The following is a 15,539-nucleotide window of genomic DNA, read 5'->3' on the forward strand; positions in this document are numbered from 1 at the left end:
ATGTCTGAATATTTCTGGCATATCAATTGGTATGCATGGGAAAATATATATTTCTTGTGAATGTCTGAATATTTCTGGCATATCAACTGGCATGCAAGGGAAAATATATATTTCTTGTTAATGTCTGAATATTTCTGGCATATTAACTGGCATGCAAGGGAAAATGTATATTTCTTGTTAATGTCTAAATATTTCTGGCATATCAACTGGCATGCAAGGGAAAATATATATTTCTTGTTAATGTCTGAATATTTCTTGTTAATGTCTGAATATTTCTGGCATATCAATTGGCATGCAAGGGAAAATATATATTTCTTGTTAATGTCTGAATATTTCTGGCATATCAACTGGCATGCAAGGGAAAATATATATTTCTTGTGAATGTCTGAGTATTTCTGGCATATCAATTGGCATGCAAGGGAAAATATATATTTCTTGTGAATGTCTGAATATTTCTGGCATATTAATTGGCATGCAAGGGAAAATATATATTTCTTGTGAATGTCTGAATATTTCTGGCATATCAACTGGCATGCAAGGGAAAATATATATTTCTTGTTAATGTCTGAATATTTCTGGTATATCAATTGGCATGCAAGGGAAAATATATATTTCTTGTGAATGTCTGAATATTTCTGACATATCAACTGGCATGCAAGGGAAAATATATATTTCTTGTTAATGTCTGAATATTTCTAGCATATCAATTGGCATGCAAGGGAAAATATATATTTCTTGTGAATGTCTGAATATTTCTAGCATATCAATTGGCATGCAAGGGAAAATGTATATTTCTTGTTAATGTCTAAATATTTCTGGCATATCAACTGGCATGCAAGGGAAAATATATATTTCTTGTTAATGTCTGAATATTTCTTGTTAATGTCTGAATATTTCTGGCATATCAATTGGCATGCAAGGGAAAATATATATTTCTTGTTAATGTCTGAATATTTCTGGCATATCAACTGGCATGCAAGGGAAAATATATATTTCTTGTGAATGTCTGAATATTTCTGGCATATCAATTGGCACACAAGGGAAAATATATATTTCTTGTGAATGCTGCATATTTCTGGCATATCAATTGGCATGCAAGGGAAAATATATATTTCTTGTGAATGTCTGAATATTTCTGGCATATCAACTGGCACACAAGGGAAAATATATATTTCTTGTGAATGCTGCATATTTCTGGCATATCAATTGGCATGCAAGGGAAAATATATATTTCTTGTGAATGTCTGAATGTTTCTGGCAAATCAATTGGCATCCAAGGGAAAATATATATTTCTTGCAGCCTGTATGATCAGATTATTTCTATGTAGTATAAACTGTAAAATGCATGAAATAATAGTCACAATGATAATATCAATGTAGCAAAAACTGTAGAAATACTTGAAATAATAGTCACAATGACAGTATAGTATTTTAATAAGCATACTCCTTTGTGTTTTATTTTCAGATATTATCAACTTTTCTGTAAACCCTAAACCTGAATGGTTGCTGGAGTTGGATCTGTCATTGTAAGCTCAGCATAGTCTCAACAAATATTTTCATCTCCATGATGATGTTAAAAAATATATATTTTATTGTAATTCTGAAAAGATACAAACCAAAATTGTATTGTATCATATTTATTTGAACTGCTGTGGAACTGTGTGACTTGTATCTAACAATCAAATGAAAGCACATATTCAAGGTAAATAACACTAAATTCAGTATTGTTTGCAAACAAATTTCAGACCAGCTTTTAAGAGATGATGCCATTCAGGTAGTCCTGCCAGGCAATTATATGAAAAGAATTCAACTTTTTTATTTGCAAAATCTATGTTATATAGCACCATAATTGGTTTTTGGTGATGGCAGAATTAACATAAAGTCTTGAATTGATCACTAAGAGTTTAACATAAAGCCTGGAATTGATGACTAAGAGATTATCATAAAGCCTTGAATTATTCACTAGGAGATTAACATGAAGACTTGAATTGATCACTAAGAGATTAAAAAATTGTTTCAAAACATTTTGATGTTATTTTTATTTTTCAGTAACCAGCTTTTGGGGTTACCAAACTGGCTCAGTGACTGTTTCTTTATGACCAATCTCAATGCTAGTCATAATCAGTTGATGGAACTGCCCGACCGGTACATAACTAATGCATTTTTGTTTGTTTTTTAAAAACAATAGTGTAACCTAAACAACTGTTTAACTTTTGATTTCTCAAAAGAACTTGCAGATTTAAGACAGTTTACAAACCTCAAAGTAGGCATTGTTCATAATGCATGGATCTCCATGCGATGGACCAGCATCAGTTTGCAAGAAGAGTGTACCATATACATTTGAACTGAATTCCTTTTGAATGTGACCCTAATTGACCTATTGAAATATTATATTTATTTTTGAATGGGACCCCTAATTGACCATTTTAGATATAATATTTATTTTTGAATGGAACCCCTAATTGACCATTTTAGACATTATGTTTATTTTTGAATGGAACCCCTAATTGACCATTTTAGAGATAACATTTATTTTTGAATGGAACCCCTAATTGACCATTTTAGATATAATATTTATTTTTGAATGGAACCCCTAATTGACCATTTTAGACATTATATTTATTTTTGAATGGAACCCCTAATTGACCATTTTAGACATAATATTTATTTTTGAATGGAACCCCTAATTGACCATTTTAGACATAATATTTATTTTTGAATGGAACCCCTAATTGACCATTTTAGATATAATATTTATTTTTGAATGGAACCCCTAATTGACCATTTTAGACATTATATTTATTTTTGAATGGAACCCCTAATTGACCATTTTAGACATAATATTTATTTTTGAATGGAACCCCTAATTGACCATTTTAGACATAATATTTATTTTTGAATGGAACCCCTAATTGACCATTTTAGATATAATATTTATTTTTGAATGGAACCCCTAATTGACCATTTTAGACATTATATTTATTTTTGAATGGAACCCCTAATTGACCATTTTAGATATAATATTTATTTTTGAATGGAACCCCTAATTGACCATTTTAGACATTATATTTATTTTTGAATGGAACCCCTAATTGACCATTTTAAATATAATATTTATTTTTGAATGGAACCCCTAATTGACCATTTTAGATATAATATTTATTTTTGAATGGAACCCCTAATTGGCCATTTTAGATATAATATTTATTTTTGAATGGAACCCCTAATTGACCATTTTAGACATTATATTTATTTTTGAATGGAACCCCTAATTGACCATTTTAGACATAATATTTATTTTTGAATGGAACCCCTAATTGACCATTTTAGACATAATATTTATTTTTGAATGGAACCCCTAATTGACCATTTTAGACATAATATTTATTTTTGAATGGAACCCCTAATTGACCATTTTAGATATAATATTTATTTTTGAATGGAACCCCTAATTGACCATTTTAGACATTATATTTATTTTTGAATGGAACCCCTAATTGACCATTTTAGACATAATATTTATTTTTGAATGGAACCCCTAATTGACCATTTTAGACATAATATTTATTTTTGAATGGAACCCCTAATTGACCATTTTAGATATAATATTTATTTTTGAATGGAACCCCTAATTGACCATTTTAGACATAATATTTATTTTTGAATGGAACCCCTAATTGACCATTTTAGACATAATATTTATTTTTGAATGGAACCCCTAATTGACCATTTTAGATATAATATTTATTTTTGAATGGAACCCCTAATTGACCATTTTAGACATAATATTTATTTTTGAATGGAACCCCTAATTGACCATTTTAGACATAATATTTATTTTTGAATGGAACCCCTAATTGACCATTTTAGACAATATATTTATTTTTGAATGGAACCCCTAATTGACCATTTTAGACATAATATTTATTTTTGAATGGAACCCCTAATTGACCATTTTAGATATAATATTTATTTTTGAATGGAACCCCTAATTGGCCATTTTAGATATAATATTTATTTTTGAATGGAACCCCTAATTGACCATTTTAGACATTATATTTATTTTTGAATGGAACCCCTAATTGACCATTTTAGACATAATATTTATTTTTGAATGGAACCCCTAATTGACCATTTTAGATATAATATTTATTTTTGAATGGAACCCCTAATTGGCCATTTTAGATATAATATTTATTTTTGAATGGAACCCCTAATTGACCATTTTAGACATTATATTTATTTTTGAATGGAACCCCTAATTGACCATTTTAGACATAATATTTATTTTTGAATGGAACCCCTAATTGACCATTTTAGACATAATATTTATTTTTGAATGGAACCCCTAATTGACCATTTTAGATATAGTATTTATTTTTTAATGGAACCCCTAATTGACCATTTTAGACATTATATTTATTTTTGAATGAGACCCCTAATTGACCATTTTAGACAATTTTTTAAATTTTTAATGGGACCCCTAATTGACCATCTTAGACATATTTATTTTTAATGGATCCCTAATTGACCATTTAAGATATAATATTTATTTTTGAATGGAACCCCTAATTGACCATTTTAGACATTATATTTATTTTTGAATGGAACCCCTAATTGACCATTTTAGACATTATGTTTATTTTTGAATGGAACCCCTAATTGACCATTTTAGAGATAACATTTATTTTTGAATGGAACCCCTAATTGACCATTTTAGATATAATATTTATTTTTGAATGGAACCCCTAATTGACCATTTTAGACATTATATTTATTTTTGAATGGAACCCCTAATTGACCATTTTAGACATAATATTTATTTTTGAATGGAACCCCTAATTGACCATTTTAGACATAATATTTATTTTTGAATGGAACCCCTAATTGACCATTTTAGATATAATATTTATTTTTGAATGGAACCCCTAATTGACCATTTTAGACATTATATTTATTTTTGAATGGAACCCCTAATTGACCATTTTAGACATAATATTTATTTTTGAATGGAACCCCTAATTGACCATTTTAGACATAATATTTATTTTTGAATGGAACCCCTAATTGACCATTTTAGATATAATATTTATTTTTGAATGGAACCCCTAATTGACCATTTTAGACATTATATTTATTTTTGAATGGAACCCCTAATTGACCATTTTAGATATAATATTTATTTTTGAATGGAACCCCTAATTGACCATTTTAGACATTATATTTATTTTTGAATGGAACCCCTAATTGACCATTTTAAATATAATATTTATTTTTGAATGGAACCCCTAATTGGCCATTTTAGATATAATATTTATTTTTGAATGGAACCCCTAATTGGCCATTTTAGATATAATATTTATTTTTGAATGGAACCCCTAATTGACCATTTTAGACATTATATTTATTTTTGAATGGAACCCCTAATTGACCATTTTAGACATAATATTTATTTTTGAATGGAACCCCTAATTGACCATTTTAGACATAATATTTATTTTTGAATGGAACCCCTAATTGACCATTTTAGACATAATATTTATTTTTGAATGGAACCCCTAATTGACCATTTTAGATATAATATTTATTTTTGAATGGAACCCCTAATTGACCATTTTAGACATTATATTTATTTTTGAATGGAACCCCTAATTGACCATTTTAGACATAATATTTATTTTTGAATGGAACCCCTAATTGACCATTTTAGACATAATATTTATTTTTGAATGGAACCCCTAATTGACCATTTTAGATATAATATTTATTTTTGAATGGAACCCCTAATTGGCCATTTTAGATATAATATTTATTTTTGAATGGAACCCCTAATTGACCATTTTAGACATTATATTTATTTTTGAATGGAACCCCTAATTGACCATTTTAGACATAATATTTATTTTTGAATGGAACCCCTAATTGACCATTTTAGATATAATATTTATTTTTGAATGGAACCCCTAATTGGCCATTTTAGATATAATATTTATTTTTGAATGGAACCCCTAATTGACCATTTTAGACATTATATTTATTTTTGAATGGAACCCCTAATTGACCATTTTAGACATAATATTTATTTTTGAATGGAACCCCTAATTGACCATTTTAGACATAATATTTATTTTTGAATGGAACCCCTAATTGACCATTTTAGATATAGTATTTATTTTTGAATGGAACCCCTAATTGACCATTTTAGACATTATATTTATTTTTGAATGAGACCCCTAATTGACCATTTTAGACAATTTTTTAAATTTTTAATGGGACCCCTAATTGACCATCTTAGACATATTTATTTTTAATGGATCCCTAATTGACCATTTAAGATATAATATTTATTTTTTAATGGAACCCCTAATTGACCATTTTAGACATTATATTTATTTTTGAATGGAACCCCTAATTGACCATTTTAGATATAATATTTATTTTTGAATGGAACCCCTAATTGACCATTTTAGACATTATATTTATTTTTGAAGGAGACCCCTAATTGAACATTTTAGACAATTTTTTAAATTTTCAATGGGACACCTAACTGACCATCTTAGACATAATATTTATTTTTGAATGGACCCCTAATTGACCATTTTAGTCTTATTTATTTTGGAATGGGACTCATAATTGACCATTTTAGATTTTATTTTTTATTTTTTAATGGGACTCGTAATTGACCATTTTAGACATTATATTTATTTTCCTCAAAAACAGTAGTAAGAGATACTTGGAACATCAGTTTCTTTGTGGCACATGAAATTTTCTAATGAACTGTTACTTAAGTTTGCATTGCTTCATAATTTAGGAAAATCAGTCATTTTCCCATGGAATCATTGGTTTTCTGGGCTTTGAAGTTTTCTGTAATATTACAAATAATTTTTAAATAAAATGTTCTGCAGTCACATATTTAGTTTGTTTTTTAAGGGTTCACTCTTTCATCATTTATCCGTGTTCTGACTGGAACTGATAGGCAGAGTGGTATTGAGACAGAAAGGACACTTTGCAAGAGGTGCCTGACAAACCATCAAAAGCATATAATACAAAAATACAAAATTAAAAAATTATTTTACCAAGATTAAATGCTTAAAGCAAGATTATTGACTACATTATAATTAAATATTTTTATAGACAAAATTTTAAAGAACGAGTCTGATATATTGAGGCCCTCAGGATTAGGCATTTTGAGGCCCTCAACATTAGAGATATGTTGAGGCCCTCAGGATTAGACATATGGTGAGGCCCTCAGGAATAGACATGCTCCTATGCCATATCAATCAATGTCTTTCCCTTGACTCAGAAGAAGAATTTTTATTCACACATTTATTTAAATTTTTTGATGTATACTTTAAAATAAAATGAATTAGGCATTTAGCACTTTGGTAAAGATATTGTACAACCCTCTGAAACATCCCCATGTGATGTACATGTTGGCCTGAGTATATACTGTGCAGTTGTTTCATTGGTCTGTTAACTGCGACTAGGCCTAGATATATACTGTGCAGTTGTTTCATTGGTCTGTTAACTGGGACTAGGCCTAGATATATACTGTGCAGTTGTTTCATTGGTCTGTTAACTGGAACTAGGCCTAGATATGTACTGTGCAGTTGTTTCATTGGTCTGTTAACTGGGACTAGGCCTAGATATGTACTGTGCAGTTGTTTCATTGGTCTGTTAACTGGGACTAGGCCTAGATATATACTGTGCAGTTGTTTCATTGGTCTGTATGCATTGCTGATATGGTGATTTACTCTTTAGCTTGGAATTTTTAAAACAAAAGTTTGATGGGACATATGAATGGATTTAAACCACAGTCACAGGAAATGGATTTTTTCTTACTTTTAAATAGAACATAGGTTTTAGACCAGTAAGTGACCCTTTTTCTTACCCCCTTCTTACTGAATACACACACTCTACCTTGATTCAGTTTTCAGGGCAAATTTCACCAAATAACAGTAATTAAATTCAATTTATACAGAAAGCTCACTAATTTACAGTACTTTCTAACTCCAAAGTTTGTTGTTTTCATTACAAGAAATTACTGATGCATTGAACTTAAAGATGATAAGTTAAGCATCTACTTTTAAAAAAGTGAAGATTCAGTCTCTTTCTAACATGCAGACTACATTTTTAATAATCATTCTGATATTTGTAACAAAGAAACTCTAAACATTATTGTCATTTCCTACATAATAATTTCTACTTGAACAGTCGCAAGGATTTAAAATGTAAATTAATATACAATTCCCTGTTTGTGTCCCAGTAATGAAAAAATTGTCAACAGTATCGTAACAGTATTCTAAATTTACATGACAAACATCTGCTACTCTCTGTAATACATCTGCCTTTATGTTGAAAATGTTTGTAGTCATTCTTGGCATCACTTTCCACACCAACTTCATGTGAGAACTCACTATAAAGCTTTGTCCAAAGCATTGTCAACCTCAGCTGATTTCATAAGAAGTCTTACCATGAAATGCACACAAATTCCTCATCACTACATACGGTATTAACCCGTTATCCCTCACAGTAAAAGCAGCCATTTTCACCCAATATGATAGCATTTTTGAAAATTACAAATGTATCTTGACATTAGTTTAAAATGTAGAGTGATAAATCATGCCCAATATTTTATCACTGGACTATTATTAAATAGGGGCCTGGAGTGGCCAAGTGGTCTAAAGTGCTCTCCATTACAGATCACTGCCATCTCACCTCTGTCTGCGTGGGTTCAAGTCTCGGATTCAGCCAATGTGGGTATGTGAGAAAGCTTGCCAGTAGCTTCTCGTGGGTCGGTGGTTCTTTCCGGGGTTTTCCCGGGTTCTTCCTCCACCATTAATACTGACCGCCATGTATAGCCTATCGTGTGCTGAAAAATGGCTTTAAACCCTACAACAACAACATTATTAAATATTTCAAGTTGTAAGAGTAGTTCAAGGCAGGGAGTGTGATACAGGAATTTTAGGTGTGTGATATGGAAATTTTAGGTGTGTGATACAGGAATTTTAGGTGTGTGATACGAAATCACAGACTGAACATCTGTATTGATCATCAGATCAGCCATATAACATGTATGTAATAAAAATATTTACTGGTACTAGGGGTCACATTATGATGCATTGTAGCATCATAACTATTTGTGACCTTACAAATCTTTCTTTGCTCAGTGTATACCTATATTAGGTTCGTGTATACCTATATTAGGTTTGTGTATACCTATATTAGGTTTGTGTATACCTATATTAGGTTTGTGAATGAGATCTAAATCAAATAGTAAAAGTGATCAGTTGAAAGATCTTGTACATAAAATTCACATATCTGAACATTAGATATACTCACCAAAGCTATCTTCAATTGCAAAATAATTTTAAAACTAATTATGATAATACCATATATTAAAAGTGACCATATTTAAGATGTCATTAAAGTTTTTAGAGGTGATATTCAGTCTTACATGCCTAGATCTTAACCTGTATGTTTGTGATGGGCTCAATGTAAGATTTACATATTTAATAAATTTCCTCAACCGATTCTCTCTTGTAGTCTCAAACAGTAATTACTGTATTCTTCCATGGTTCTCTTACAGTCTCACAATGTAGATATTCTCCCATGATTCTCTTTTGCAGTCTCAAACAGTACTTTATTCCACCATGAACCTGTCTTGTAGTCTCAAACAGTACTTATTCTCCCATGATCCTCTCTTGCAGTCTCAACCAGTAATTACTGTATTCTTCCATGGTTCTCTCTTACAGTCTCAACCAGTAATTACTGTATTGTTCCATGGTTCTTTCTTACAGTCTCTTGCAGTCTAAACCAGTAATTACTGTATTCTTCCATGGTTTTCTCTTTCAGTCTTTTGCAGTCTCAACCTGTAATTACTGTATTCTTCCATGGTTCTCTCTTACAGTCTCAAACCGTATATATTCTCCCATGATTCTCTTTTGCAGTCTCAAACAGTACTTATTCTCCCATGATTCTCTCTTGCAGTCTTAAACATTACACCTTCTTCTCTGATTCTCTTTTGCAGTCTCAAATGTTACATTTTCTCCCATGATGAGATTAGGGGATTTCAAAATAAACTCATTGAAAAATTGCATTTTTCTGGTTATTTGACAAGGTTTTCTCAAATTTTTCAAATATGTGTGATGCACTTTCCATCAGACATGGGCTTATTATCAGAACATCAAAATGTGTGTTGAAAGGAATTGTTATATGAAGTAGAATGAACCTCTATAAACTGTTAATTCAATTTCTTTGTAGATAACAATTTTGTGGTTTGGTAAAAATTGACAAAATTGAAGTTATTACTTACATTCATGGTGATACCTCTAATGGGATAGGGGTTCTTGTTGTCTTCATATTATGGGATAGGGGTTCTTGTTATCTTCATATTATGGGATAGGGGTTCTTGTTGTCTTCATATTATAAGATAGGGGTTCTTGTTGTCTTCATATTATGGGATATGGGTGGGATAGGGGTTCTTGTTGTCTTCATATTATAAGATAGGGATTCTTGTTGTCTTCATATTATGGGATAGGGGTTCTTGTTGTCTTCATATTATGGGATAGGGGTTCTTTTTGTCTTCATATATAGATCAATCATATCTTGAAATTTTTTGTTTGTAGTTACCATGAAATCCAGGAAAATTAGTACCCCTATCAGAGATTGCTTTAATGCAAAACTTTGCATAATATGATTCAAACTGCTTCAGTCAAGAAACAAAAAGATCCTACCTTACATGGATATCAAAAAATTGGAAGATTTTGTACAAGAAGATTGCAAGTTGAATTATAATTTGCTTGAGTTTTCTTCATCATAGTTTTCTTCAAGTCTCATGAAGTGTGAATTATTTACAAATGACCAATGCTAAAATGATATTTAAGTTTTTAATTTTCATAATGGTCATTATTCAAAATGTTCACTAGATCCCAATCATTTGTACCTCCCACATTATGTTTACCAATAACTGGTGTTTATGTAGATTCTGGCCTCTGTATTTGTTTGGTTCCTGATTCCTGCATGGCCTTGAGTATATATAGTTTGAGTATGAAGTTTGGGCAGTGTGGGACCAGATCACTGCACTCTATGTGCACTATTTTGCATACACAAGGTGGTGCATGTACCCCTGACCTCTAGAGAAAGTATTGTTTTGCATTTGAAGAACCAAAGTGGACATTAAGTGGGAGATGCAGACCTTGGATATAATGCTTTCTTACAGTGGATTGGAGAAATGAAACCAGTTTTGTCCAATGTATGGATACCTAACACATTCTGATGTTTATAATTTCAGTCTGTTAACAGATGCTCAGAAACTGAAGGTGCTATATATAAATCACAATTGCCTGAAGTCACTCCCAGAGTATGTCGGTAGTGCCACACTGGAGGAAATCAGTCTGGAACACAACCAGCTCTCTTCACTTCCTGATGAATTCTTCACAAAAATGCCAAAGTATGTCTGAATAAATCATCGCTACCATCATCCTCAGCCAGAATTAATGTTATCATCATCATCATCATCATCATCACTACTACCACCACAACCACCATCATTTTTATTCACAGAGATAGTTGAATATACAGAGAAATATGACGTGATATCTGTAACACTGTTATTTCATCTTCACAAGACCTTTACAGTAATATACCTAATTTATATATACACCCCCAGATTTCTTCTTTATACTTATATCATTTATATACATATACTTATATCATTTATATACATACACTTATATCATTTATATACATACACTTATATCATTTATATACATACACTTATATCATTTATATACATATACTTATATCATTTATATACATACACTTATATCATTTATATACATATACTTATATCATTTGTATACATACACTTATATCATTTATATACATACACTTATATCATTTATATACATATACTTATATCATTTGTATACATAGTACTAGTTGGAATTTTCAATGTTGCTCTCAGTCTGTCCCAACTGTTTCTTTCTGCAACGCTGAGTAGTGAGCATAAAGAAAATATACATATAAAGACTGATGTGTCAGTATTTACAAGCTAATGTATTTGTATGTTGAATATACATTTAAATAATGATATGTCAGTATTTACAGGCTAATGTATTTGTATGTTGAATATACATTTAAATAATGATATGTCAGTATTTACAGGCTAATGTATTTGTATGTTGAATATACATATAAATATTGATATGTCAGTATTTACAGGCTAATGTATTTGTATGTTGAATATACATTTAAATATTGATATGTCAGTATTTACAGGCTAATGTATTTGTATGTTGAATATACATTTAAATATTGATATGTCAGTATTTACAGGCTAATGTATTTGTATGTTGAATATACATATAAATATTGATATGTCAGTATTTACAGGCTAATGTATTTGTATGTTGAATATACATTTAAATAATGATATGTCAGTATTTACACGCTAATGTATTTGTATGTTGAATATACATTTAAATATTGATATGTCAGTATTTACAGGCTAATGTATTTGTATGTTGAATATACATATAAATATTGATATGTCAGTATTTACAGGCTAATGTATTTGTATGTTGAACATACATATAAATATTGATATGTCAGTATTTACAAGATAATGTATTCATCCAATATAATAACAAGATTTGTTTCTTTTGTCAAACAGAGAGTGCTTTTGATTTTCTTTTTTTTTAGACTGCGATATTTGTGCTTGACGCATAATGATCTAGTCACAATTTCACCACCTCAACAAAATGTCTACCAGAACAAGCTAACAGAGTTGTATATATCAGCAAATCACCTGACAGATGAGGCTGTGCCATTGATATGTGATTTTCCTCGGCTCAAGGTGCTCCACATGGCTCACAATAACATTACAGAAATACATGACAGGTATGCTCTACACTCTGTGGCATATCCATACATCTATGGGTCATGGATGGGTGAAAATCCATCCAAAAGAAAGTAGATTTAGTCAATTTCCAGATATATCAGATGGGAAGAAAAATGATTTTTTAAATATTTTTAAAAAGTGTCTAAACAGCTGCAGCAAAATTTTAAAATTTTAAAATGCAGAAGTAAAGATTTAGGATTTATTTAAAAAAATACTATTTTCTATTTTACCAAACAAAAGGGCATAATTGTACAGTGGATGGTTTAACTAAATGACAGTTTCACTTACAACAAATACCACATTGTCAGGAAAATCCCTTTAAATAGCATTCTGAGGCAAATGCAAAGATTTTTCTATTCAGTTTAAGTATTTTTCTTTTACCTTGTAAATTTTGGATAATTCTGTCAAAACGAAGAAGTAATATGCTTCGCTATCCCTAGAAACATATTACAGTTGTAAAAAATTATCTTATTTTCTGTGTTTCTTCATCACATTTGCTCATGCCATCTTAGACAAAGAAAGAAAAAGAAAAAATACAGTGTATGCTTAAGTAACACTGTAGTCACTGAGGTTTACCTATGTTTAAAGAATCTTTTTGTTTAAAATTATTTTTTCCTGTTTTTGTTGCTCACTTTTCATTTTAAATGTGCAACAAAATTCATGGGACTAACATTCTTTGATTCATTTTCAGAGATTTTAGAAAATTAGAAAACTTGCAGGAACTGAATATTTCTGGCAATAAACTGCGTCACTTGCCACGGAGTATTGGGCGCCATCCAAAACTTCAGATCTTGAGAGCAAATGCCAATCTTCTGAAAGAACTTCCTGATTTTAGGCAGTCTACAAACCTCAAGGTAGGCATTCTTAGAACTCTTGTTAAAAATTAGTTTATTCACTTATTTAGCTCATTTTTGCTAATTTTAATATCTGCACAGAGCTTATGTGCTATGGCACATCCAGACATCAATGTGTGTATTCACTTCCAATCTTAAACAACTATTTGAACACTGTTTAACCCATTACCTTGCACAAGTACTAATGGATGCCTTTGTTGCATTTCAGTAGAAGTGCTTTTCAGTGTCTCCATCTGATTTACATACAGGCATATTTGAACACTGTGCTCCATGCATCACATATAGACACATTTGGACACTGCTCCATCCAATTCAATATAGACACATTTGGACATTGCTCCATCCAATTCAATACAGGCACATTTGAACATTGCTCCATCCAATTCAATACAGGCACATTTGGACAGTGCTCCATCCAATTCAATAATGGCACATTTGGACATTGCTCCATCCAATTCAATACAGGCACATTTGGACATTGCTCCATCCAATTCAATACAGGCACATTTGGACATTGCTCCATCCAATTCAATACAGGCACATTTGGACATTGCTCCATCCAATTCAATACAGGCACATTTGGACAGTGCTCCATCCAATTCAATAATGGCACATTTGGACATTGCTTCATCCAATTCAATACAGGCACATTTGGAAATTATCCATCCAATTCAATACAGGCACATTTGGACATTGCTCCATTCAATTCAATACAGGCACATTTGGACATTGCTCCATCCAATTCAATACAGGCACATTTGGACACTGCTCCATCCAATTCAATACAGGCACATTTGGACATTGCTCCATCCAATTCAATACAGGCACATTTGGACATTGCTCCATCCAATTCAATACAGGCACATTTGGACATTGCTCCATCCAATTCAATACAGGCACATTTGGACATTGCTCCATCCAATTCAATACAGGCACATTTCGACATTGCTCCATCCAATTCAATACTGGCACACATTTGGTCACACCATTTCACTGACATGACAGTAAACAATTTGAACATGCAACAGGGTCAAAACTGCCACAGGAATATGATATGAATAAAACATCACTGCATGATTGTCTCACTTTATTATTCAAACCTGTGATGTTTGCAAATATTTCAAGACACTAAAACTTTGCAAATAGGAAAATGAGGCAATAGGTTGTAGATGACACACTGTGGGTGGAGACAACAAATGAGGAAATCAGAGTCTATTGCAACATTAGTGTTTAAATGGGCATCAATTACTTGTCTAAGACAGATATGTATTGGTCTACAGGCAATGCAGGCATTCAGAATGTAGTTACATGTAACAGGTTTCAAAAGTTGAGCCTGTACTTTCATGTGTCTGATATAGAAAATGAGCCCCATGACCAGTCTGATATAGAAAATGAGCCCCTAAACCAGGTTATACAATGTTGGAATGATCAATAAACAAACCAGTGAGACATTTCATGACTAACTACAGTCTATCCAGAGAAGCATCTGTCAATGAAACTACAATAAAGTTCTCTGGATGCATTTAATTTCTCTGGTAGAGGCCTGCAAACCAATAATGATGTATACAAATCTGGATGCCTTGTGATGCCCAGACATCCTGCCAGTCATGCTTTGATGTGTATCTAGGCAACCAGTCATACTTTGATGTGTATCTAGGCAACCAGTCATGCTTTGATGTGTATCTAGGCAACCAGTCATGCTTTGATGTGTATCTAGGTAACCAGCATAACAATAACATTGCTGAGCATGGCCTTGCTTACAACAAAACTGACTAACAACC

At 31.3% G+C, this 15,539-nt stretch overlaps 1 protein-coding gene across 1 annotated transcript in view; it reads left to right on the forward strand.

Annotated features, from left to right (window-relative positions):
- The window catches only part of LOC149787419 (PH domain leucine-rich repeat-containing protein phosphatase 2-like), a 92,280-nt gene that overhangs the window by 63,936 nt on the left and 12,805 nt on the right, over positions 1-15,539 (forward strand). The window contains exons 8-12 of the mRNA XM_089978031.1: positions 1,466-1,526; positions 2,050-2,145; positions 11,294-11,452; positions 12,706-12,903; positions 13,596-13,758. Of these exons, the coding sequence (XP_089834157.1) occupies positions 1,466-1,526; positions 2,050-2,145; positions 11,294-11,452; positions 12,706-12,903; positions 13,596-13,758 (677 nt within the window). The remainder of the gene's footprint in view (positions 1-1,465; positions 1,527-2,049; positions 2,146-11,293; positions 11,453-12,705; positions 12,904-13,595; positions 13,759-15,539) is intronic.

The sequence above is a fragment of the Sinohyriopsis cumingii genome, chromosome 12 (genome assembly GCF_028554795.1).
Source record: "Sinohyriopsis cumingii isolate HCF-2022 chromosome 12, ASM2855479v2, whole genome shotgun sequence".
NCBI lineage: Eukaryota > Metazoa > Mollusca > Bivalvia > Unionida > Unionidae > Sinohyriopsis > Sinohyriopsis cumingii.